At 47.8% G+C, this 26,335-nt stretch overlaps 3 protein-coding genes across 6 annotated transcripts in view; 2 read left to right on the forward strand and 1 right to left on the reverse strand.

Annotated features, from left to right (window-relative positions):
* ADCY3 (adenylate cyclase 3) overlaps positions 1 to 9,189 on the forward strand; it is a 79,410-nt gene extending 70,221 nt beyond the window's left edge. The window contains exons 14-22 of one of the 3 annotated variants that reach the window (XM_059132478.1): positions 1,280 to 1,539; positions 1,810 to 1,875; positions 3,180 to 3,261; positions 4,076 to 4,234; positions 4,603 to 4,749; positions 5,306 to 5,425; positions 6,716 to 6,839; positions 7,491 to 7,615; positions 8,153 to 9,189. In XM_059132478.1, the coding sequence (XP_058988461.1) occupies positions 1,280 to 1,539; positions 1,810 to 1,875; positions 3,180 to 3,261; positions 4,076 to 4,234; positions 4,603 to 4,749; positions 5,306 to 5,425; positions 6,716 to 6,839; positions 7,491 to 7,615; positions 8,153 to 8,335 (1,266 nt within the window). In that variant the 3' untranslated portion in view covers positions 8,336 to 9,189. Of the gene's footprint in view, positions 1 to 1,279; positions 1,540 to 1,809; positions 1,876 to 3,179; positions 3,262 to 4,075; positions 4,235 to 4,602; positions 4,750 to 5,305; positions 5,426 to 6,715; positions 6,840 to 7,490 lie in introns of all 3 variants that reach the window. The other 2 variants (XM_059132477.1, XM_059132480.1) reach the window with 2 other exon arrangements.
* Positions 8,613 to 20,549, reverse strand: CENPO (centromere protein O). 2 transcript variants are annotated; one of them, XM_059132481.1, is made up of 8 exons: positions 20,411 to 20,549; positions 20,126 to 20,230; positions 18,714 to 18,883; positions 14,033 to 14,150; positions 13,093 to 13,352; positions 11,148 to 11,319; positions 10,256 to 10,420; positions 8,613 to 8,957 (listed from the first exon to the last, which is right to left on the reverse strand). In XM_059132481.1, the coding sequence occupies exons 2-7, from the start codon at positions 20,157 to 20,159 to the stop codon at positions 10,284 to 10,286; spliced, it is 891 nt and encodes a 296-aa protein (XP_058988464.1). In that variant the 5' UTR covers positions 20,160 to 20,230; positions 20,411 to 20,549; the 3' UTR covers positions 8,613 to 8,957; positions 10,256 to 10,283. The 2 variants fall into 2 exon arrangements, with proteins under 2 accessions (XP_058988464.1, XP_058988465.1); XM_059132482.1 differs by having other exon boundaries at positions 20,321 to 20,516.
* Positions 20,537 to 24,760, forward strand: PTRHD1 (peptidyl-tRNA hydrolase domain containing 1). The gene is made up of 2 exons (XM_059132483.1): positions 20,537 to 20,808; positions 24,416 to 24,760. The coding sequence occupies exons 1-2, from the start codon at positions 20,557 to 20,559 to the stop codon at positions 24,584 to 24,586; spliced, it is 423 nt and encodes a 140-aa protein (XP_058988466.1). The 5' UTR covers positions 20,537 to 20,556; the 3' UTR covers positions 24,587 to 24,760.
* Positions 24,761 to 26,335: the final 1,575 nt, after the last annotated feature.

The raw sequence follows: 26,335 nt of genomic DNA on the forward strand, positions 1-26,335 counted from the left end.
GCTCAACCCCAGGCCCCAGGCCCCGTGGCGGACGCTGACTCATTGAATCTAACATTCCCAAGACATTGGTATCATTATCTACAGCTGCAAAGCTCAGGTTAATTCACTTAAGGTCACAGTCAGTAAGTGACAGAATCAAGGATCAAGCAGTTCTAGATCCCAGTCCTGTGAGGAAACGCTCTCACTGCTCAGGGGGCACAGTGCTCGCCGCTGGCAGCCCAGCACTGTGGACTCAGAGCCACCAGGCAGCGACTGAGCCTTAGCAGCTTGGAGCTGCAGGGAATGTTCTTGTCAGTCCTCATGGTCCCCAACAATTTTGGCTGTACTGTATACGTGCTCTTAAAAAGTCCTACTTTTTTCAAATAAATGTTACATCATTTGCTTTATTTTCTCTAACAATTTAAGCCCCGGGGTTGGGGAGAACCTCACTATGGAGACTTGTTCTGTAGCAGCATAGGTGAAAAGGCCCTTAGGCCAACTGCTCCAAAGTCCAGTTAGAATGCCACGTTCGGAGCTGCAGAACCCCACAAGCCCGGGTCACGCAGCGCCCGAGTGCAGGGAAGGAAGCCTGAGCCCCTGGCCTGCCTGAGCACCCCTGGAGCCTGGCGCTGGGTCTGGGGACCACTGTTTAGCAGGGTCACGGACACTGTGCAGGACAGGATTTCGAGATCCCGTCGCCAGGGCAGGGTGAAAGACCAGGGCGGTAGGACAGCTTTTCACTGAGAACTTCCCCGGGGCTGGCCGAGTACCGGCGGGTGGAAGTTCCGGGAAGTAGGTTTGCTGCGGCAGATGGACGGACTTGCCATTGACTTACGTCTGCCAGGCAGCAGGCCCAGGCCCGGAAATAGAAGCATCTGAGCAGAGACTGGCTGCCAGGCGGCGAAACCGGGACCGAGGCCCCCTGGCTGGCCCCTCGGCCCCTCCTTAAGCAACAGTGAGAAGGGACAAGCGCGCATTGTACGGGAAACCTGAACGCTGGACCCCTCGCTCTGGCGGTCCCGCTTGCTGAGCGCGCTGCTGGGCGCAAGCCTAGCCTCGGGGGGCTTTCTGTAAAGGTGGCGACACTACAGATACTCGATGATTTTCATAAACATCCAGCAAGATACGGTTCAGTTCTTAGTGAGAACTACTAACTTGCATTGTTCCTTGGTAGCTGTCCCGTCTGTCAGTGTTTCTGAGGGAGCTGTGGGACGTGGTGGCCACGACCCAGCCGCCTCTGACCGGTGTCTGCTGTCCCCTTGCGCTCCGTGTCCTCCTGCCCCCGGGTCCTGGCCTCCAGCTCAGCTGTCTCCAGTACTACACCGGGCCCAACAACAGCACCGCAGGGCTGGACGTGGAGGACGGCTGCGTGGAGAACCCCAAGTATTACAACTATGTCGCCGTGCTGTCCCTCATCGCCACCATCATGCTGGTGCAGGTCAGCCACATGGTGAAGCTCACACTCATGCTGCTCGTCACGGGGGCCGTGGCCGTCATCAACATCTACGCCTGGCGCCCCATCTTTGATGAATACGACCGCAAGCGCTTTCAGGAACACGAGTAAGATGAAGCCTGTCTGGGGATCTGTATCGTCTCCTTCCTCCACCCCAAGTCCCCACTTCGAGGTCCCAGGCCTGGGGCTCATCGGAGGATGATATGGGAGTCGGGGTTCGCGGCTTCTCACAGATACGCCACTAGTGGGCTGTGACCCTGGGGTAGATCCTTTCATTCTTGATGAACAGACGATCCTGGCTCCCTCCGTGTTTGGCTGTTGGATGTCAGCCACTTGTCCCCAGGGAGGAACTAAGGGCGCTACATTCTGTCCCGCAGCTTTCCCGTGGTCGCCTTAGAGAAGATGCAGGGACTTTCCACCCCTGGGCTCAACAGCACTGGCAGGTAAGGGCAGCGGCTTTCCTCTTCTTGGTCGGGACTTAGTCGCCCTCTCTTCTAGAGACAAGAGAAGGCCATGATCTCACCCCTTCAGAGGCACACAGTGTGGGATTTTCATTAGAGGAGGGTTGGAGAGAGGCAGAAGGACGCTGGTCTGGACACTCCGGGGCCAGAGCGAAGCAGGGGAGCAGCAGCATGGTGCTTTAGCGGGCGGGACAGGGCTGGGTTGAGGTGAGGAGAGTGGGAGCCAGTGGGACGGACAGCAGAGGAGGAGGAAGGAAGACTGCACCCAGTCTAGAAGGTTCGAGGATGTAGCTTTGCTCCCTGCTGCACGGCTGTCTCTGGGGCCACAGGCAGGCCAGTTTTTTAGTCTATTTTACATCTTAAAGAGGATATTGGACTAGAAGCTCTCCAAGGTCCCTTCTAGCTCTTAACATTTTGATTCAGTGACTTGATTAGACCTTCAAATTAAAAAAAAAAAACAGATTATGTAAGAGAATTAGGGCAGAAGAACAGAATAGGCCCTTCCTAAAAGAAATCTAAATGGCTACTAATAAATGAAAGGCATTCACGTAATCACGGATGTGAACATTAGGACCACAACAAAAGACCACTACGCACCTATCAGTTGAGCAAGGACGGAGAAGTCTGGTACTATCAAGTACAACAGTGACGTACTCCTGATGGGAGTATAAACCGGTACAACCATTTTAGAAAACAATTTGGAGTTATTTAGTAAAGTTGCAAATAGTCCTATGACGCAGCATTCCCACCGAGCCCTACGAACATCACAGAAATCCGTGCGCACCTCACCACTCCAGGATGTGCGCACAATCGTCCAGCCCCGTCGTTCATCATAGCTGCACATACACAGGAATACACAAAGCAGATGAGAACCCAAACCACATCAACAGCAAATGGCTCCACAAGCTGTGATACATTCATACAACAGACTACTGTATAGTAATGCAAAGGGTAGCTCCATCCAGAAATGTGAAATTATTAAAAAAAGAATCATACCCTCGTATGTACCCTCGTCTCATCACTGCAACGCCAGGCTCTCCTTTCTCCAGAGACTTCCATGGTTGCACCTATGGTGTTTTCTTAATACCTGGGGAGCCCTGAGGTGGATTCTGGGAGGGGCCAGGGCTCGGCTGCCTGTTAGGAGCCCAGTGGTTGAAGAAAGATTGACGTGTGGGAGTCTGGACTTGCTGTGAAGGTGCCTAAGGAGCTGGGAGAAGTTTCTGGCCCAGGGTGACAGGAAGGGCCCAGTCCCATTGGAGGGAATCAAGCTCTTCTCTGGCCCACAGGCTGCCCCTGGTGCCCTCTAAGTACTCCATGACTGTGATGATCTTCATCATGATGCTGAGCTTCTACTACTTCTCGCGCCACGTGAGTGCCGGCACGCCCCCCCCCCCCCCCCCCCTTGCACACAACCCGGTGGGGCCTCCTGAGAAGCTCAGGATCCAAGAACCCGAGCTCCTTGGGAATGCTGCTTCCCTTGCGCAGCCTGACATGTGGGCCTGCCTGAGCCTTCACCCCCTCCATTTTTCGGTTTCCTGCCTGTAATACAAGAGTCTTTGCCTCTTCCTCCTGACCGCCTCCGGGATGCTGAAGCAGAGCACAGAGACTGAAAGCTGAGAGAAAATCTGTTTCCTAGGTCAGGGCCCGTGGGTTTTCACCCACCCTGGCTCTGGGGGTCACTAAGACACCATGGAGCCAGAAGAGAAAGGGAAAGAAGCTGATGAAGTTTTGTTTGCTTAAAAGGAAGAAGAAAAAAAGCAAGCAGACCTGTGTGGGGGGGTGTGGAGTAGCTCCCCGAAAGCCCAAGTGCCCCCCAGTGGTTTGCCAGGGGAAGTACAGCCTTCCCTAGCCACTTGGCTGATGGGGCCCGCTGGAAGTCGGGGCTCCACCACAGGCTAGGAGGTCCCCACTGCTGCCACCAGCCTCCTAGACAGACCCATAGCTAGAATGAGGTCCCAGAGCTAGGCCCCCACATACCCAGAAGGCTCTTGGAGCTCTACACAACCACGGCGAGGCCGGGAACCCCACTGAGGTGTCGGTGCTTCTCTCTGTGTCATCTTTCCTTGGCCACTTAGCCGTCTTCCTGCGGGTGTTTCCCCCGTGGAACCCCTCCGAGTTCTGCTCTTCACCTTTCCATCAAATGGCTGGCTGAAGCACACACCTTGCCCGCGTCTGTCCACAGGTGGAAAAACTGGCAAGGACACTGTTCTTGTGGAAGATTGAGGTCCACGACCAGAAAGAACGTGTCTACGAGATGCGGCGCTGGAATGAGGCCTTGGTCACCAACATGCTGCCTGAGCACGTGGCCCGCCATTTCCTGGGGTCCAAGAAGAGAGATGAGGTGAGGGGTGGCCTCACAGGGTCGCAGGCAGCCAGGACGCTGTGTGTCTCCACCTGGCTGTCGGCAGCGGACGCGAGGCCGGCAGTGCACAGGCTTCTGGGACGTTTTCCGCTGCCACATATCCCTGGAAGGCCCCACCCTCTGCCAGGGGTCATCTCCTCACACGAGGGTTCTGATGCCTCATTTCCCGACTCCATCCACCCCCTCCTCACAGCCAGGGCTCTTACAGGGCCCAGGGAAATTCATTCGAAGTCGCGATGGGCCACATCCTTACAAGCTGCAGTCCATCCAGAAAGCGGAGTCCACCGTCCTGGGGGTGGGAGGGATTCATTCCTGGGCACCGACCCCACCAGGCCCTGCCTCCTTAGGAGCTGTACAGCCAGTCCTACGACGAGATCGGAGTCATGTTCGCCTCCCTGCCCAACTTCGCCGACTTCTACACGGAGGAGAGCATCAACAACGGCGGCATCGAGTGTCTGCGCTTCCTCAATGAGATCATCTCAGACTTTGATTCCGTGAGTGCCCCTCCTGCCCCTCCCTCGCCCTGTGCCAGCCCGTTCCGGGTTCTAGCGCAGGCCGGGCCGCAGCAGTCGGAGAAGCTGCAGCTACGCCAGCGGCTCGGTCTTCCCGTGTGCGCCTCTCCCGGGAGCGCAGGAGCTTCTGCGGCCTGGCGGGTCTGCGTGGGGCAGGCAGGAGCGGGGGGGGGGGGGGGGGGGTTACCTACACGATCACAGCGGAAGCACTGGCCCAAATAAGATTCTGAGGCACCGTCTGCTCCAAACCTGATTGAGATTCCGTAACTGTCTACTGGGTGACTTGTGTTGCCGAGGAAAATACTTTTCCAGGTAGGTTCAAGCACCCTAGGGGCCTGGCAGTTTTGTCGCATGTTAAGGTGACAGAAATGGAGTCTCCGTCGGCAAGTCTGACTAACATCATGTGACCGATAAGTGGCAGAAGAGCTTTGGTGGAGTCCTGTGGGGCTGCTGTACACAGGCATATCTGTCACTTAGTTGACTCGTTTATCTCCTCGGACTCTGGTGACCTTTCTCTCCTCTTTACTACTGGCCTCAGCTGCTGGACAACCCCAAATTCCGGGTCATCACCAAGATCAAAACCATCGGCAGCACCTACATGGCAGCTTCAGGAGTCACCCCAGATGTCAACACCAACGGCTTTGCCAGCTCCAACAAGGTAGCTAAGCGCCCCCCCATGGCTGGAGGGGATGGGGCGCTGTCTCCTGAGGCAGGAGCGCGGCAGTCCACGGCTCGCATGTGAAGCAAGGAGTCACCAGGGTAGCTGACGTGAGCGAGCACTGCTGGCTCAGTGGGTCACACACACACCACCAGCACGTAAGGCAAACTTAAAATTAGGTTTATTGGCACAGTTTTGTTTTTTTTTTTTTAAGTTTTTTTTTTATTTGTCAGAGAGGGAGAGAGAGAGCAAGTGCACAACCAGGCAGAGAGGCAGGCAGAGGTGGAGAAAGAAGCAGGCTCCCTGCCGAGCAAGGAGCCCAATGGTGGCACTCGATCCCAGGACCCTGGGGTCCCTTTACCAGCCCAGTTTAACGGGCAGAGAAAGAGTAGGCTACACAGCCCCCCTCCACCCCTGCAACTGGTGCCCAGCTTAGGCCAGGCAGAACTGCTCTAACCGTGGCCATGCTCCCTTTACGCTCTAAACTTTCTTTTTTTTTTTTTTTTTTTTTAAAGATTTTATGTATTTATTTTGACAGAGAGAAATCACAAGTAGATGGAGAGGCAGGCAGAGAGAGAGAGAGAGAGATGCGGGACTTGATCCCAGGACCCCGAGATCATGACCTGAGCCGAAGGCAGCGGCTTAACCCACTGAGCCACCCAGGCGCCCATACGCTCTAAACTTTCTAAAGAGCTGGGGAGTAAGCAACCATCCACGCAATTACGTGACAATGAAAACATCCAGGTTGGGGGAGCAGTTCTGATAGAAAAGGGGTCTTTAGAGCTCACTGGCCTGCATTAGCCTGTTCTTTTGTCTTGTCGGACTTGCAGAGCTAGCTGTTTACGAGAGGAAATGAGCTGTGGGGGCCCAGGGCCCAAGAGCTGTTCTTAAACTGTTATCATCCTATTTTGTTTTTCAACTGTCCTATACAAGTACTACTACCATCTCCATTTTATGGATGAGGCTAAAGAAACCCAAGATGGGTCATGACCTTCAAGGGCTTAGAATCTAGTTAAGAAATCAAAATGAGGACTACCCCAGACATGAGCCCAGGCAAGGCGATGAGGTAGGACTCCTGATCGGCCACATAGCAGATGGGAAGCAACGTAGCTGGCCAGGATTGGTCCCACCCCACCTGGGGACCCTAAGGGATCCAGGGGAACTGTCAGTGACGAGCCAAGGTCACGGCCTCATTTGTGGGAGGTGTAGGAATTCGCCTCCAGAATGCCGCGAAGGGAGGAAGGTGTCCATTCCGGCTCCTCATGCTCTCGCCGCTGCTCCCCCGCCCAGGAGGAGAAGTCAGACAAGGAGCGCTGGCAGCACCTGGCTGACCTGGCAGACTTCGCTCTGGCCATGAAGGACACACTCACAAACATCAACAACCAGTCCTTCAACAACTTCATGCTGCGCATCGGTAAGGGTTCTCGGGCCTGTGCGCTCCTTGCCATGCTCCGAGGCAAGGGCTTCAGCACATCCTGGGCAGGAAGGGCCAGAGACTTAGCCTTGGAGGCGTTTAGGTTGGGGAGGGTCGCACTTGCACAGCTCTGGGACCTTAGGGATCTCAGATGATCAGACGGCACATCTGGCAACATGGCCATACCTCACGGTGATGAGCCTGCCTTCGGAGCGTGGCTGCGGTCAGGCTGCCTACTCCGGCCCCCCAGGGCAATCCTGCATGCCTGTGGAGAGCTCTGCTGCCTCAGTCCAGCGTCTTAAGAGTTCATGTCCCCTGCTGTCCCCTCTGTGAAGAGGTGGGGGTGGGATTCTCACTCCTGGCTGAGCTCACAGGACCCCTGCAGTGACAGATACGCGTTGAAACTGGCAGCTTCTGTGCTGCATGAGTTAGCATGGTGGTCAGGACAGGACAGGACAGACGGGAGACCTATCTGCCCTCTGGCGGCTTAGAGACGAGCTTCCTGAGGACTCTGTTCACAGGCTTGGGAGCCTTGTGGCTGGGATCAGGTGGTGAATTCTCCGGGAGAGGAGCTGGTGGCTTCTGAGATGGGATAGCGAGTGGGATAAATCATGGCTCGCAGCTGCGCTCAGTTTTCTATCCCTCCACCAGGCATGAACAAAGGAGGGGTCCTGGCTGGGGTCATTGGAGCCCGGAAACCACACTATGACATCTGGGGCAATACGGTCAATGTGGCCAGCAGGATGGAGTCCACGGGGGTCATGGGCAACATTCAGGTGAGGCCTGCAGTGGAGCAGAGCGTGTGCGCAGACGCAGGAGCCGGGAACAACATCGGACTAGCGTGTGTTGCCATGTGCTCCTGCCTGTCCGTTGGCCCGGGGTATCAAGGGGGTAGCTCTGGAAGGTCACAGGCAAGGGTGGGAAATACTTCACTCCCCTTTGCAAAATTTAGGCTTAAGCTCTTGGTAACCCTATCCTTTTGGTATGAACTTTCTAATCTCTTGCACCACCACCAACTTCCCCCTGAAGCCACCCCGAATCATGCCAGCTGGGTCTGGCAGAGAGTGCCGACAAAAGAACAGGGAGCGATGCTGCCAGAGACAACCTAGGGCTGTCCTTTGGGTCAGCGAGCGCTATTGCTGTGAGAGAGGCCCCAGGCAAACTACCCTGGCCCCCTCATGCGCAGAATAAGGGGCCTGGCCGAAGACATCTGGAAAAGAGCACTACAGGCAGACTCATCGGGACCCGCAGGCCCCATGTGGACACCTCTGGGCAGCCCCGGTCTGAGCTCACACAATGTTCTCCCTCTACAGGTGGTGGAAGAAACACAAGCCATCCTTCGAGAGTACGGCTTCCGCTTTGTGAGGCGAGGGCCCATCTTTGTGAAGGGGAAGGGGGAGCTGCTAACTTTTTTCCTGAAGGGGCGTGATAAGCCAGCTGCCTTCCCTAACGGCTCCTCGGTCACCCTGCCCCACCAGGTGGTGGATAACTCCTGAACGGCCTCCAGTTTCACCACAGTCCAGATGGGAAGGAAGAATCTATTTTTTGGAATCAGAGAAAGGCCTTGGGAAAGGACACATGACCAAGTCCCGACATTCCCAAACTGTTGAAGTGCACCCTCACATAGACTTTAGGTTTAAAAATCTCCTCAAGCCTTCATTTGTTCATGGATACGTGAGCTCTGAGGGTGGCCATACTCTTCCTCAGTGTGCCTGTAGCTTCCTCAGAGAGTAGGGGTCTTAGGCTTAGTACTGGAACAGAATCTTCCAGAGCCCTGGGTCTGACCAGCCCTCCTTCCCCCAGAGAGGCCATGGCCACTGTGAGCAGGAAACGTGTCCGAGGTGGAACAAAGCTGCCTTTGCTTCTGGGCTCGGAGCACAGACGGGAAAGCTGTGCTTCAGACGAGGACGTGGTGGGACAGGATGGCCGAGCAGGCAAGTGTTCTGCTCCCCAGTGCTCACCTGGAAGCAGTCTTTCAAGTTGGAGACCTGCTCGTCTCAATCTGGTCCGGGTTAGGTGAACTGGCCCTCATGCTATGTTCCTGATAATCTTGAAAGGTTCTTCCGGAACCCCTGCCACCTTAGTCATGACAGCAGAAAGTGCAATATTTCCTTTTACCTGGTGGGAGGGAGGGAAAGGGAATTTATTTCTGAGAGAAAAATATATAAACAGATCTTCTACATTTATATTTTTAACTTTCTGTTTAAAAAAAAAAAACCACTTTCCGATATTGCCTTGCCTCTTGAGCTCTTGCTACAGTCAGTCGCCTTTGCTACTGCTTTAAAAAAGAGAATTTACAGGTATTGATAAAGAACAAGACTGTTTTATTAAAAGCTTTATTCAACTTGAATGTGATCATTGTGAAAATTCTGTGTAGTACTTTGCTGACTCACACCGCGCATCCTTACCAGGTGCCTGGAAGGCAAGAGCCTGAACTAAGACGGCTGATCCTGCTCAAGCCCCTTTCTTCCACATGGTGGTCCCAGCCGACTCGACCCACCCCACGGGCGCCCACACGCGCAGGGTTGCTTCCTGGTCACCTGGTCTAGGAAGTGACCGTGTTAGAGCAGGATGCGGCTGTGGGCCCAGGGCAGGACGGGGAGTAAGGACACCTACTTGTGCCTGGGCAACGTGCGGACAGGCTCTCAACAGCTGGACCCTGCCAGACGCAGGCTTTCACATCCGGGCACCGTCCCTCTACATATTCCCATAAGGAACAAAACATGTCAGCAAGGCTGAGGCCGGGGTTATAACGTAAGGAGAAATGATCCTTGTAACTGAGATCAGGAGACGGGGGGAGGCAACTGTGGCCAAGAGCCTGCAGGAGAGCGAGGAGGGAGGGTCTGCGGCCCCTGACAAGCACGGAGTAAGAGCAGACTTCGGATCATGCTGTTTATAGCTGACTTAATACACTCAACTCTCTACTAACATGTTTAGAAACAAAGTATTAGCTACATACAGCCCTGATTATCCATGGTACTTAACACGTATTCTTTATAAAACAGTAGCCTAGAACACAGGGCTTCAAACTAAAGATCACTCTTTTCTTAGCCATGTGATTCCTGTCATATCAGGAACCTGGAGTGTTCGTTCTAAGAACTTTCTTTTCAAAAGTCTCAAGAAAATGAAACAGAATTACTTAAAGCTCTCAAAAAAGCTAGGAATACTCTCTAGTTAAAAGGTACTTACTCCCTCTTTGACAACACGCCTTCAACTGCCCCATCACATCCTCTGGTTTTCAGCTAAAACACGATCAGATCGACACCAAAACTGTCCAAACCGCCCCGACCACCCTGATGGGCTGCGCGATTGCTCTCACTGCAAGGATGGTCCCCAGGCAGGGGGTCTGAACCTTTCAACAGTTTTCAGTTCACAGGACCTAGCCTGGGGACTGTGCACAGTATTATTTTACTCACTTTTTGACATGTTCCCAATGAAAATATTCTAGGAGACCAGGCTCATATCCAACTTTTCTCCTTTTCTTGCAAATGAAGTAAACACTTGGTGTAGGGGCTTCGAAAAAAACAGATTTTCATGGGATGCTCGCTGTTCTTCCCACGAGGGGGATAATGCGTCCGTTCCTAGAACAGATTATATCGACCTCATTTAGTGCGACTAAATGAGGAAAGAACCCAGATCGCTGATGTTCTGGACCCATGTAACCTTTTTTTTTCGGTCTGGAACTGAAACTGCCCTTTATTGGACCAATGACATTTTAAGCCCCAAACAGACTCTGCCCAGAAGTCTAAAACCTATAGTGTAAAATGTGTGGCAGCTTTGAAACTTTCCAACTTCCTAAAAATACTTGATCCTTTTTTACATTATGTCCCATGTCACATTACTCTGGTTCATTTAACCAAAACAGTTACACAATCTCTCTCAGCCAGTGCTCCAGAATTCCCATACACCGAAGGGTCTCTAGAGAGCTAAGTGATACTTATTTGTCTAATTGGCTGCCTAGTGAAACGAGTCTACTGGCGCGCTTGGCGAGTGACCCCATGACTCGGCCTCATTAGCTGTCTCTCGAGAGGGGTCTCCAATGACGACGCACATAAACTGAAGGAACACTGGCCAAGTCCGACGGGGCAGAGGAGGTGGGAACTAGGGTAATTATGTTTACATAATTACAAAGAGGAGAGGAAAAATGGTAGAAAAAAGGAAAATAGTCTTTGTATTGTACTGAGTAAATGTCTAGAGTAACAGAAGACTGGGGCTCCGGGAGAGAGTCCACCATTTTACCCCGTTTCATTCCACCTGAACCCCACAGAGCACATCATCATTTCTTTGCCAAGGCGTCCTTCCTCTCACCTTGGTACGTAACGGTGACGTCAGTTGGCAGGGTTGTCGTGAGGTCCTTATACCGCAGTCTGGCACAAAATGGGACCGACTGACCCTGCGGCTCCACTTTGTAAGTGAAGGAGAGCAAGTTGCACAGCGAGTTTCTCCGCAAGGGCCCGGCCAGGAAGGCTGCAAAGTCACTCTGAGGAGGGTGGGGGTCAAAACAGACACAATACGGGATGGTGACAGTTCCAAAGGCAGTGGGTGGCTGTGACACTTCAAACATGTCTACAAAAATACGGCCCGTGAATCAAATTTCAGAGAAATAAAGGGCAGAAAGAAGCCTGTGAAAAGGACTAATGATAAAGACTTATAAGATAACCAAGAGTTGGCAGCATCCTAGAAAGGGCGGCAGGAAGCACTGAATAAACGGCCCAGGGCACGAGGGAGATACACGGCCTTTGTGCGGCCGGCGGAGAGGCTCTGCGTCCGCCTTCTCGTATCCGTCTACCCAAAACCCAAGAGCGTCAGAGGCAGTCGGAATGCAGGCAAGCCGGGGCGGGGAGAACAGGACACAAAGCTGACAAAATTCACATATTCCTTATCTGCATTCATTTTCCATCTATGTAAAGAAATTTGTTTTAGCCCAACCCTAGTTCCATTACATCCCCCAAAAAGGCCAGAGTTTAGACAAAGATGGACAGTACCCCCTATGTATTATCCCGCTCCGCATCTATACCCAAGCTTCGGCAAGGCACCCAGCACAAGGCAGATTCGATAAACCCCTGCTGAAGTGAAAGCACAGAAACTACACGGACATACGCTGAAGATACTGTGGGTTGATTTCCCAACCACCGCAATAACCTGGAATTTTTTGGTTTCCTAGGACAATTATGTTTATACTACACTGTAGTCTATTAAGTATGTAATAACATTATGTCAAAAAAAACTAGTGTATACATTTTAGTTAAAAAATACTTTAATTAAAAAATACTTTATTGCTAAAAAAAGGCTAACCCTCATTTGAACTTTTAATGAGTTGTAATCAATGATCAGATCGCCATAACAAATAATGAAAAATTTGGAGAATTAGCAAAATGTGACAGAGACACAAAGTGAGAAAATACTGTTGGACAAATGGCACCGATAGGCTTAACACACGCAGTTGCCACAAACCTTCGATCTGTAGAAAAATGCAATATCTGCAAAGCACAATGAAGAGAAATACCAGAAAACGAGCTGTGACTGTACTACTCTGTGATGGGAAGACAGGGTCAAGTATTCAAGCCTGAGGACCACCATCAGGGAGTATAAATAATCCCTTAACCAGTATCCATGCTTCAACAGCATCCACCATTTCAAGAGGGGAAGAAGGTGGAAAACAGCTTGTATATAAATAAGAAACATGCACCATAAGGATAATGGTCAAATTTCAGGCTCAGAATTAAAAAGCATTTTAGAATACGAAAGAAAACTTGTTCGCCTCCCCCCTTTCTTTCCCCTTTTTAAGCCTATTCTGAGCTCATAAAATATAAGATCCCAGACAGGGGCACCTGGGTGGCTCAGTGAGTAAAGTGTCTGCCTTCAGCTCAGGTCATGATCCCAGCATCCTGGGATCAAGCCCCACATCCAGCTTCCTGCTCAGTGGACAGTCTGCTTCTCTCTCTCCCTCTGCCAGTGCCCCTGCTTATACTTTCTCTCTTTCTTTCCCCGTCAAATAGATAAAATCTTTAAAAAAAGACAAATAAACAGGGGCACCTGGGTGGCTCAGTGAGTTAAGCCTCTGCCTTCAGCTTAGGTCATGATCCCAGGGTCCTGGGATCGAGTCCCCCACTGGGCTCTCTTCAGCGGGGAGCCTGCTTCCCCCCCTCTCTCTGCCTGCCTCTCTGCCTACTTGTGATCTCTGTCAAATAAATCAATCTTTAAAAAAATAAAAAAATAAATTAAAAAAAAACCAAAAACCCCAGAGAGATACCTGAAGTCGATCTGCCTGGTACTTCCTCCCAGCGTAAGCATTTAGGTATTCACAAAGACAGAACAGGAAGTGCTGAATATTAGTCTGTAAGTATTTTGCAGAGATCTCCTCGAGGGGAATGAAGACCGGAATGGAATGGTGATGTATCTGAAGTGGCTTCTGTATGACAAGGTCGACGAAATAGGAATCCAGCAGATTTCCCTCAAAAGCAGTGCTGATGCAGACACAGAACCCTCGGCTGGTCAGCTTCCCACTGAGCCCTGCAGAAAACAAGAGAAGCCTCTCAACAGACAGCAGCACAGGGAGTGTCTTCTTCAGCTGCGCACCCCTTCGCTTCAGCACTGCCGTGTACATACAGTATGAGCTCAAACTGTATTGAAGGAACATCATAGACACTTTCTGCTCACTCTGGCTCATTTTAAGTTTGAGCTGCTAAAACCAGAGAAAATGGTGGAAAAGATCAAACATCTTAATATCAAATTATGGAAGAAGAGATTTCGAAATTTTCATTTTACCTCTTCTTTTTCTCTGAGTGTCAATTAATGTACAATAGTCCAGTTCCTTCCACAATCCTCTATGCCACAGATAATGGGCAAGATAAATCCCCATTTTAATGGGGAAACAGAGACTTAATGGGTTCGAACTATTTGACCAGTGGCATCAAGGCAGCCAGTAGCAAAGGCAGTTCTAGTACCAGTTCTGATACACACTGAATAGCTAAAATGAATCCTCTAAGCTAGCCACGAACCAATCTTCTGCAAAAAGAGGCCAATTTTCTAGGTCAAGATGCCTACAGAGAGTATGCCAGCTTTGTATGTTATGTTGAGGAAGGCAAAAACCCAAGCTCATGAAATAAGTCCAGGATCAATAATGTATCTAGCAAACCAACTCACTAAAAACAAGAGATTCGGACTGAAGCAGGTCAGAAAATAAATTATACCTGTGAAACGATATGCCCGCAGGATGGCTTTCACATTTTCTCGTCTTCTTTCCGCAACTTCTTGCTCACTGATTTCCAGGGTTTGGTCAGGTTCTACATTGGCAGCAGATGCTTTAATCTGCAAAATATGTAGTAAATCAAACTGGGTAGGGGCATAGCACAGAGTTCTTACCCTGACACAAGTAGAAAGAAAGCTAAATGCAGAGTTTGTTTTTTGTTTTTAAGACTTAATTTATTTATTTGATAGACAGAGATCACAGGTAGGCAGAGAGGCGGCCAGAGAGAGAGGAAGGGAAGCAGGCTCCCTGTTGAGCAGAGAGCCCGATGCGGGGCTCGATCCCAGGACCCTGGGATCATGACCCGAGCCGAAGGCAGAGGCTTTAACCCACTTAGCTACCCAGGCACCCCAAATGCAGAGTTTTTAAAATTATTATGTAATATCTCAAGAAATGCTACAGTGACCAGGTAATGCTATGAATTCACAACAGAGGAAGAACCTTGTGGGTTACAGAAGTAGAAACTGTGCTTGCCTGAAGAACAAATTAAGGCTTTGGTGGGACTGGAGAGTATTGTGAGAGGAACAAGACAAGGATGTGAGGGAAGTCTAGGATGAGTATAGGGTGAGCAAAGCAATGAAAACATGACATACCACAACTTGAGGGATATAGTTAAAGCCATGTGCTATGGACTGAATGTGAGTATCCCTCAGAATTCATTCGTTGCTGGTGATTAGGTCACAATATTAGAGCCCTCACGAATGGGATTAGTGCCCTTGTAATTAGTGTCCAGAGGGCTAGCTTGCCGCTTCTACCATGTGAGGCTACATGAGAACAGTACCATCAATTGGGAAACAGGTCCTCACTAGATGGACATTGAATCTGCCGGGTCCACAGTCTTGGACTTCCCAGCCTCTAGAACTGTGAGACCTAAGTGTTGCTGTAAGCCACCCAAATCACGGTATTTTTGTTACAAGAGCCCATATTGACTAAGACACTGTTTAGTGGGAAATTTATAACCTCACATACAAAAAGGGGAAAAGAATGACTTAAAAAAATAAATTAAGTATTCATCTCAGGAAGCTAAAAAGCAACTTAAATCCAACAAGAATGATAGAACGATGAGACGCTATCAATGAAAATACAAACACAAATGCAATACACATGTACCAACAGAGAAAATTAATAACACCAAAATTAATAAAACTAATACAAAATTGATAAAACTTAAGAGCGATCCAGAAGAGAAAAAGAGTAGAACAGTGAACACAAATTACCAATAATAAAAACAAAAATTACCAGAATAAAAAATGAGACCATATTACTGACTAATCCTACTCACAAGCTGGTAAGTTGTTTGAGAAGGTTCAAACAACTTTATAAAAGTGAGTTTAGATGAAATGGACAAATTCTCTGAGAAATGCGACTTATCAAAGATGACCCAAGAGGAAATAGGAAATATAAAACCTTTATATTAATCAAAGAAATTGAAACAGATGATTTTATTTATTATTTGACAGAAAGATGGAGAGGGCGAGAGCAGGCACAAGCAAGGGGAACAGCAGGCAGAGGGAGAGAAGCAGGTTCCCCTCTCAGGAGAGAGCCCAATGTGGGGCTCGATCCCAGGATCCTGGGATCATGAACTGAGCTGAAGGCAGATGCTTAACCGGCTGAGCCACCCAGGATTCCCCAAATTAGAAATTTAAAACCTTCCCACAGGGGAGGCCTGAGGGGCTTTCCTAGGTAATTCTTTATAAAAATTTAAGGAAAAAAACCACACTATTTTATATAAACTCTACGATCAAATTGAGGAAAAAAAGGGAAAACATCTCAAAATTTGCATTCTGAGACCAGGTTAAATGTGCTGCCAACACCTGACAAAGACATTAAAAAAAAAAAAATCATAAGACAATCTCATGAATTGAGATGTAAAAGTCCAATTAGCAAATATCAGCAAATAAAATTCAGCATTATATAGAAAGGATAACACATCAAGCCAAATTAGGTTTATTCCAAAAAAGTAAGCCATTATCAAACACCAACCAATATGTAGCACCACATTAATAAAAGAAGAGAAACATGACAACTTTAATATATGCAGTAAAAACATTTAATAAACCTTAATACCTGATCACAATTAAAACTCTAGCAAACTAGCCATACAAGAGGATTTCCTCAATCTGATCAGAGTATACAAAATTTAGAGGGAACATGTTAACCCTAAGACTATTTCTACTCAACAATATAATGAAGATCTCAGCTAACAGAATAAGGCAAGAAAAACAAGTTACAAGGATTGGCAAGCAGTAAAACTGTGATCGTTTGCATATGATGTGATTCCAAATGTAGAAATCCCCAAAGAATAGAGAGAGAAATAGAATGTAGATTTAGCAAAGTTGTGAAATATAAAGTCAGTATACAAAAATCAAATATATTTCTACACGACAATTTGAAAATCAAATTTCTAAAAAACAATCCATATATCAGAGGTCATCAAAATGTGGCTTGTGGGTCAGACCTAATTGGACACTTATTTTTGTAGATAAGGTTTCACACCCATTAAATTACACACTGTTTGCGCCACTTCACAATACAACAGCAGAGCTAAGTAGCTGCCCTAGAGACCGTCTGGTTCACAAAGCTTCATATACTGACGATCTGGCCTCACACAGGAAAAGTCTGCTGACCCCTGCCTTATATGGTAACAACAGGAAAAATCAAATACCCAAAGATAAATATAATGACTGATTTAAGAACTCTACACATAAAACTACACACATTGCTGAGAGATTGAAGAACTAAATAAATGGAGAGAAAGATCATATACACTGGCTGGAAGATGCAATACTGAAAATATTTCAGTTCTCTCCAAACTGGTGTACAGATTCAATGCAATCCCAAATCAAATGTATAGGTTTGTTTTTGGAAACTGATGGCTGATTCCTGAATTTATGAAAAATTCAAGGGGCCAAGAATAGCCCAAGATAATTCTGAAAAAGAGGACATATATGACAGATGTATATCATATAGGACATATATACAGTAAATGAACCTCTGGTACTAGCACAAACAGACCAATGGAACAGAAGTCAGAAACAGGCCCGCGAGGGACCAAAGATCCATTACAATACAATGGGGAAAGAGTGGACTTCAGAAAGTGATACTGGATGCAGTGGATATCCATATGGAAAACTAAAAAAATATGACTTCTATTGCATACCATACACAAAAATCAATTCCAGATGAACTGTAATTCTGAAAGTACAAAGTATAATAGAGCGTTTAGAAAATACCACAGAACAGCTTCATCATCTTAAGTTAGGCAAAGATTTATTAAAAGAAAACAAAAGCAGTAAGTCAAAAGTTAGATTCCTAAATCAAACTTCACTGAAATGAAGACTTTCTTTTCATCACAAGACACCATTAGGGAGTGAAAAGGTAAGCCACAGGCCAAGAGAAAATTCGTAATAAATATCCCAAACAAAGAATTCATATTAAAAATAAGTAAAGATTCTACAATGCAGTAAGAGATAGACAATGCAATAAAATTTCTGTGCAAGCCTGGAAAAGCACATTTCACAACAGAAGACTTTCAAATTTCCAATCAAGCCCTTAACAGCATTAGTTATGAGGCGAACGAGATTCTAGGACACTCCCACCAGAGAGACGGATTTTTTAAACTGACAATATCAAGTTCTGGTAAAGATGCACAACAATGGAAATCTCATACCCTGCTGCTGGGAATGTAAAATTGGTATAATCACTTCAGAAACTGTTCTGCAGTATTTACTAAAGACAGTATACATACCCTGTGACCCAGCAACTCTACAAGGTATATACCCAATAGAAAAGTATATATTTCCATCAAAAGACAGAAACAAGAATGTTTCACAGCCCCAAAGTGAAACAACCCAAATAACCCAAATGTCACCAACAATACAATTTAGTAAATAAGTTGTGGACTAGTCATAAAATGAAATTACTATACAGCAACAAAAAAGAATGACCACTATATGCAGCAGTTTGGATCAGTCTCACAGAACAGTCAGGAAAAAAAAAAAAAAAGTCGGACAAGAAAGAGTTTACACTTTTTACATTTATATAAAGTCCAATGATGTGGTGTTTTATGAAGCATTTTCTTGCCTGTGCAGGAGTTATTAGAGCAGCAGAGGTACAGAAAGAGAAATAACTAGCAGACTACTGCAATAATCCTGGCACCCAAATCACCTAGTAAACATTTTACAACATGTGGATAATAATTGAAGGACAAAGACAATCTAAAGGAAAATCTGACAGGTCATGCTGACTCTGGGCTTGAGAGAAAACCGAAAAGAGGGAAGAACTGAAGTTCACTGTGTCGTTTCAAGTGTGGGTAAGGGAAAGATGGCGCTAATGACAAAAGTGCCAATGACTCAAGTCAGGCTGAGATTGAGGTAAGACCCGTGCGTCTGAATGCGGGCTAAGAAACAATTCGAAGAACCTGCCTGGCCTGTCAGTGGTGTCTGACAATTACTGGTTCATACTGATATTAGCTGACTCTACAGGGCTGATCACTTGAAAGGTCGAGGGCTGAAATCAATCCAGGAAGATCACAGGTGAAACCCAGTATACAAATCTGCTAATTCCCAGATCCTGCCTGCTCTTTACACTCTCGGAAAACCTGCTAACGTTACCCTTGCACTCACTCTGGCTTGACGCTGCTTTGCTTCAGCTCTCAGTTCATCTCGTAGACATCTCAGTTTATGAATCTTGGTCCTAAGAGCGCCTTCAACGGCCTGTGCTCTCTGCAGATCTTCTGAGTTTTTACGGGATCTATTCACTTGAATCTCTAGTCTTTCCAAGTGAGCTAAAACACCTGAGGAAAGAAAAAAGGCCATTTCACAAGAAGCCAGGGATCTCTAACTCTGGCAACAGGAAGCATTTCAGGGGGAACAAAGGGTGACTCTTTTCAGAATTTGGGTCAGCTAAAATGTTGGACATTAGCCACAATTTATAAAACCAGAGAAGGTGACAAGAGAAATCAATGACAAGCCACCTCATAGCTCAGCACTAATGTATAAGCAGTCCCTGACCAGGACACTGTTCAAAGAGAGCATTTTCTGAATATAACTCATCTCACTTACCCATGATAATAAGGACCACGGGAAAACGAGGTCACCAAATTCAGACTTTCTCAGAACCTTTTCTTAAAATGTAGAATGATTTTTTAAATTGTCTTTTATGCATGTTTTCCCAAAGCGCTAATGCATAACTCTTTGGATTTAGACATCCAGAGAGACTTAAATGAAGTACTTTAAAGCTCCGAAAAGTATTACTCACACAGGACTATAAAGACACACACGAGAGGGAACTGCCTACCAGTACCACTGGGTATCGGAAAGGAAAACAAGTTCATGGTTGGACAGAAATTCAGAGGCAAATCTCAGTTCCCAAGAGCTTAAAGACCAACACAGGAGAGGTCACAGTTTCAAAATGCCAATCAAGTCCAACAACGAACCGCCTGCTGAACATTTCCTACCTCTAAAGAGTCTTGTGCTAGAGGCCTCACTTGCAAACCATGTAAAGACTGAAAGCATGAAGAGAATGAAGTCCTTCTCTAATCTCTACAACCACCACCGTAAGGCTATCCTTTGCCTTCCCTTTCCAGATGAAGAAATTAAGGCAGAGAAAGGTAAAATAACTTGCCTAAGGCCACAGTATTTCTCAGGGCAGAGCCCGGACTCAAACCTAGGCCTAACCAACACCAAAGTCACTGCCTGGCATCGACCCTTCCACAGGCATAATGCATAGATGACCCCAAAAAATCCTGGAAAGAGGCCTCGCTGGCTAGAACTGTAACTCTGAATATAAACACTGAGCACATGGTGAACTCTACCCTATCGGTTTAGAAAGGGCCTAAAAAAGAGCCTAGAAACGTTTTAAGTGATTTTCCTTGTGCCAGGAATGATCTTATGTCCCTTTCAGTCTCCTGTCTGTTCCTTTCACCCTAATGCTCCGAAACAGGCCAGGTCACACCCGTCAGAGGAGGAAAGGGCTCCTTTAACCTAGGGGTCGTCTTGGCAGCCGTGGTGGGGAGGGGAGGCGACCCTGTGAATACCTCCTTTGGACTTGCCGTCATTCGCCCACTCCATCTCCTCAGATTTCCACAGGCGCCCCTGTGAAGCTGGGCAGGCAAGCGGTAACAGACACCCAGATTTCCTTGCTGGTAAAAGAAAAAAGGCAAGAAAGTCACACCTATTCACGGCAGGACGCGCACAACTCAGGAACGCACCGTCGGCCTCCGGACACCTACCTGCTCCAGAACACGCCGTTTTAAGAAGCCGTTCACCCTTCCACCCTAGTCACGGTCCCGTCCGTCACCAGGTCTTACGTTTACTCTTACCTCCGCTCCTCTCGCTTAGGCAGGACGAGGACGAGCAGTTCCCGCCGTCCACGCCTTCAAAAAATCAAACCAGTCGGACCCAGGGTGCTTTGCGCCGCCGCCGTACAAAAACATGGCTGCCCTCAGGGCCCCTCCCTCATCCCGGCATGCATCGGGGAGCAGGGCCGGCCTTTCGGTGGGCCAGGAAGATGGCGTCCTCTGGCCCAGAGCCGCAGATCCTAGTCCAATACTTGGTGTTACGAAAGGATCTATCGCAGGCCCCATTCTCCTGGCCGGCGGGCGCACTGGTAGCGCAGGCCTGTCACGCAGCCACCGCGGCCTTGCACATTCACCGCGACCATCCCCACACGGCCGCATACCTCCAGGACCTGGGGCGCATGCGCAAGGTGGTCCTCGAGGTGAGGCATCCGGCGGAGGGGGAGGGGCATCGAGGCCGTCGAGAGCGGAAGTGGGTGTGGTGTTGAGGCTGAGGCTTAACTTCGTAGAGCGGGTGCGGCGATAGTTGGGAGGGGCCGTTTACGTCTAAGTGTTGGAAATGGTTCGGGGGCTTCAGCTGTTTCCCCGGGCGTCTTCCCATGGCTGGAGCGGGTCTGTGTAAAGAGTGGACTTCGGTCCACTTATTAATGCTTCCCGCACCCCTCCGCCCTCACCCACGGATGTCTTAGGAGGTGCCAGTGAGGGTGGAGGCCGGTGGAAACGGGCCCTGCCCTTCTACCTGTGCACTGGGCCAGCCTTTTATTGCATCTCCCGAAGGTACTGTCACGCTCCCTCCCGGAAAAACCGATTCGGAAGGGACAAGGACACGGAGTTCCTATTGCAAGTAAAGTGAATCTGAAGCATTACCGGGATATGACGCCTAATTATTTGAAAGTTAATGTGTACTTAATGTAAGTTGAACCTAGCATCATAAATACCAGACACAGGGCGCCTGGGTGGCTCAGTGGGTTAAAGCTGCTGCCTTCCGCTCAGGTCATGATCTCAGGGTCGTGGGATCGAGCCCCCCATCGGGTTCTCAGCTCAGCAGGGAGCCTGCTTCCCCCGCCCTCCCCACCTGCCTCTCTGCGTACCTGTGATCTGTCTGTCAAATAAATAAAATCTTTAAAATACATACATACGTACGTACATACGTACATACATACCAGACACCACCGGTGAAGACCGAGGTAAGGTTCTTTTTGCAGATAGCCAAACAGATCTTACCCTCACCTTTACCCTTTGTCAGTTCTGCTGCTGCTGGAAATGTATCACGGGAAGATAATCAGATGCGCCGAGGCGCACTGTATACTACAAGAATATAAATAGGAGCACTTTATAATAGTAAAAAATGTGGAAATTACCAAATTTTCAAAACTAGTGATTGGTTCATTTTATGCCCATAAAATGTGCTATAATAAAGCTAGCGTATCGTGGTTTTGGAGCATATTTAGTTGGCATGGAAGAGTGCTCATTATGGGATGCTAACTGAACTGTATTCTATACAAAATGATCCAGATTTTGAAAAGAAAAACTAAGGAAGTACATCCGAATATTAAGCTAGTGGTAGGATTTTGGTTTGTTTCTAATGCTTCTCTATTCTTTTTAGTTTTCGATGTGAAGCACATCTTTTACTTTACATTGTAAAATTTATTTTAAACAAACTAGAACCCTGAGGTGCAGTAATACTTTATGGCTAGCTGGCACAAACCGATTTATCTGTCAAGAGAAAAACTTCTGTTGGGTAGTAAAATATCAGGCAGTAATTTCTATGGGGAAATGTCTTGAGAATCCGAGTAGACAGAAATGAAACAGATTTTTAAAAAAAGATATTATTCATAGGGGCACCTGGGTGGCTCAGTGGGTTAAAGCCTCTGCCTTCAGCTCAGGTCATGATCCCAGGGTCCTGGGATTGAGCCCCACATCAGGCTCTCTGCTTAGCAGGGAGCCTGCTTCTTCCTCTCTCTCTCTCTGCCTGCCTCTCTGCCTACTTGTGCTCTCTGTCAAATAAATAAACGAAAAAAATTTTTTTAAAAAGATATTATTCACTTATTTGTCAGAGAGAGAGCACAAGCAGGGGGAGCAGCAGGAAGAGATCGAAGCAGGCTCCTCGCTGAGCAGGGAGCCTGATGCAGGATTCAGTCTGAGGACCTGGGATCATGACCTGAGCTAAATGCAGACGTTTAACTGACTGACACCGTGGTGTCCCAGCCGATAGCTTTTTGTTTGTTTCTTTGCTTTAAGATTTTATTTATTTACTTGAGAGAGAGAGAGGGCATGAGAGGGGAGAGGTCAGAGGGAGAAGCAGACTCCCTGCTGAGCAGGGAGCCTGATGCTGGACTTGATCCGTGAGCTCCAGGATCATGACCTGAGCTAAAAGCAGTTGTTTAACCAACTGAGCTACCCAGGCACCCTAGCAGATAGCTTTTTATTCAGACTCCTTTTGTAGGAAGCAGCTCAAGAAATTATGTGGTTCAGACAACCCCCTCCCCCTCACTTTCAGGCAGATAATATATTATTCACCCCATTTCTCAGATGAGAGATCTGAAACCCACAGAGATTAGGTGACCTCCCCTAAGTCTGAAAGACGTCTGATGATTCCTAACTAATAGCCATACCCAAGAAAGGGACCAAGGAATCACCCCTGAGTAAATTAAAGTGCTGCTGCAGCCATAAAGACCAATAAAATACAAGACCATGCCAAGGCTAATTCCATTTCTTGGGTGCCTGCTATGTGCCAAGCACTAGTCTGAGCCTAATTTCTTTGAGTCATCACTACAAAGAAAGTCCCTGCTAAGTCACGTAACTCATCAAAGATCACACAATTACTGGGACACTTGGGTAGCTTGGCTGGTTAAGGGTCTGACTGTTGATCTCAGCTCAGGTCTTGATCTTGGGGTTGTGACTTCGGCCGAATTGGGCTCCATACTGGGTGTGGATCCTGCTTAAAATATACACATGTACAGAACACAGTCAGTAAGGGGCAGAGCAAGAGTTTGGGCTTACTCTCACTGTCCTGTGCTAACGTCTGGTGCTGAAGGAGGGAGGGGAAGTCCATGAGTTCTTCAGCGTGGCTGTGCCCAGAGGACTCTAGGTAAAGAGTGACAATCTCAATTTCCTCTATTTCAATGACACATATCTCTAGTTACCTTACTGGCTTCTGCCTTCCTAGGCAAAAAAAAGGGGGAAAAAATACCTTATTCTAAATAGCACACTAATTATCATTATTTTCTGAGAGCTAGCTCTAATACTTCCTGCTAATGGGAGCCAGCACAGTGATAAGGATGATGAGACACAGTGGGAGAGGATGTGAGAGATTTGCCTGTTGAGCCACCCAGCGGGCATCTGTCCCAGCAGAAGGAAAGCCCTTCAGGTTTGGTCAGGTGGGAAAGCGGGGGAGGACGGAGATGGAGGCGGTGTGTGTTAGAACTCCTTTCCTACAACTCATTTTTTTTTTTAAGATTTTACTTATTTATTTGACAGAGAGATCACAAGTAGGCAGAGAGGCAAGCAGAGAGAGAGGAAAGCAGACTCCCTGCGGGGCAGAGAGCCCGATGCGGGGCTCGATCCCAGGACTCTGGGATCATGACCTGAGCCGAAGGCAGAGGCTTTACCCCACTGAGCCACCCAGGCACCCCCTTTCCTACAACTCTTAAAGTCAAAGCTGGCTGAAGGATTAGGGATAGCTGGATGGACACCATCCATAAGAGAAGTAGAGCATAATTACAGTCAATGCATACAGTATCTCAGGAGGGAAGAGAAAAATCGTTTCCATTTTAGAAACAGATTATACCTCTCCCTCTCTGACCCCCCAAACCACTTATCTAAGGTCCTTCAGAGAGTGAACAGCAAATGGGGCAGTGAAGCTCTTGCTTCTGGAGACTCGCTCTCCAGCTCTTTCATTGAGAAAACCTATTTCTCCACTTTGAGTCAGGAGGAACCCCCCCCCAGCCCCCACACTTTTTTTTCATTGCCTCCCGACACTTCCTCAAAGGGCCATTCAGTCTGTGTTCTGTGCTCTGCTCCTTGTAGGCCGCCGATGAGCGCACCCTGAAGGACCTGGCTGAGACCCTACAACAGAAGAACGTTGACCACATGCTGTGGCTAGAACAGCCGGAGAATATCGCCACTTGCATTGCGCTCCGTCCCTACCCCAAGGAAGAAGTGAACCAGTATTTGAAGAAGTACCGATTGTTCAAATGACTAAGGTTAGCAGTTGCCTTGATGTATTTGAGCATCAGCTGGATCCAGAAACTTCTTGCCATCCATCCCTAAGCATCATGTACTCCTCTCAAAGGCAACTCACCCTTCCTTTAAGTTACGAATGTTTCTTGAGGGTCAAACCCATGTTCTTATTAAAGTTGTCATTAAGAAGTACTTCCTCCTATTCTTAATTATTAATTAGTTCCGATGGGCAACTGATTAATAGTAGGTGAGCCGCAGTATTGTCTATGCGGCATTGCTCAAATGGAAGATCTGGTTAGACTCCTCTCCGGGGGTCAAGGAAACGAATACCCGTCCTTCCAGTCATCCGATCACCCAAGTTTAAAACTTTGCCTTTGAATTCTTTATTTCTTATTCACATCCAGATACCATATTCATTGAATCTCGGACACTATCAACTTTAAGATACACCATTATTTTACATGTTGTTAGGAAAGAAGAGACGCTGCCAATTAAGACATGCGATTAACCATAAAATGTATTTCAGTTTCAAAGATGTTAAACTGTACATATGCACACACACAAACACACAAATACATATTTGATGAAATTTGTCAAGTACCGTATTGTAGTTTTTGGTGCTACCAGCCTGCATTAGGCTCTCATTTTGTTCATCTGAGTGTCCCACTGGTCTGCTCACGTCTCATGTGTCCTGGCTACAATCCAGCAGGCTTTCTGCCATAAGGTTTATTTAAGATCACTGAGCACCCGGTTCAGTAGAGACTCCTACCTCGCCATAGAATAAAGTAGGGACTCTTCAGCTTAGCCTTCAGATCCTCCACATGTGCATTTCCTACCCAGCATTTTAAGCTTGTCTTCTACATTTTCCGTACACAAACTTGATGCTTCAACAAAGGCACTCCAGTTGCTGCCTGCCGGTCTCTGGCCTGGGAGTCAAGCATTGGTATTCTTCCCTCCCTGTTCCCACCTCTGGACTTGAAACGAATTCTGGCTTAAGTTCGATCCCCATCACAAAGTCTTAGCCAGCCCAAAATGACAGGTCCCTTCTCTGAACATCTAGAACAGTCTACAGTGTTTTACACAGAAAGATTTGGAAACATCTACAGAAGACTGCTTGGACCTCTGTGAAGCAAAGGTTTTAAAGGGTAATTTGCTCAACAAATACTTGTTGTAAGTCTATGGTGGGTGGCAGGTTGTATTAGGAGCTGAGAATATAAGGTTGGACAGAACAATTTTTGCCTTCAGATAGCTGAGAATCTAATGAGAATACAGATACATAGATAATTCATACAGAAAGAACTGTGCAAGGAAACATGGGTATACTTGCCCCTCCTCTCTAGCCACCAAAACAAATAAGATACTAGATACAAAGATTTTCTGTTCTAAGAGGTGGTCATTTGAAACTGGGAGAGTGGCTTGGAGAATTAGTAGAGTGCTGAGGGCAGAACCAAGTCCAGGAAACCACATCAATAGAGTTTCAATCAAATGCATTGTGGAATTTCAGTATCTAAGTACTAGAAACAGGTCGCGTTTGGGAACATAACGGTGAACTTGTTGGAAGCAGGTGAGGGAGGCCATGGGGTGGGAATCCGACTGTCGTCTATTGAGACCAGAATGGGAGAGGAGGTAAGAGGTGGGGACTGTTCTTTTAAGAAGTTCAGATGGGAAGTCGTAATGTTCGAATGGGGGCCAGAAAGATGAATTCTGGGTCCCACAGGGGGACTTTTCTTAGATGTCTAAGCAAGTTTATGGATGAGGAGAGGGAGG

This window comes from Mustela lutreola, chromosome 9, assembly GCF_030435805.1.
Source record: "Mustela lutreola isolate mMusLut2 chromosome 9, mMusLut2.pri, whole genome shotgun sequence".
Lineage (NCBI taxonomy): Eukaryota > Metazoa > Chordata > Mammalia > Carnivora > Mustelidae > Mustela > Mustela lutreola.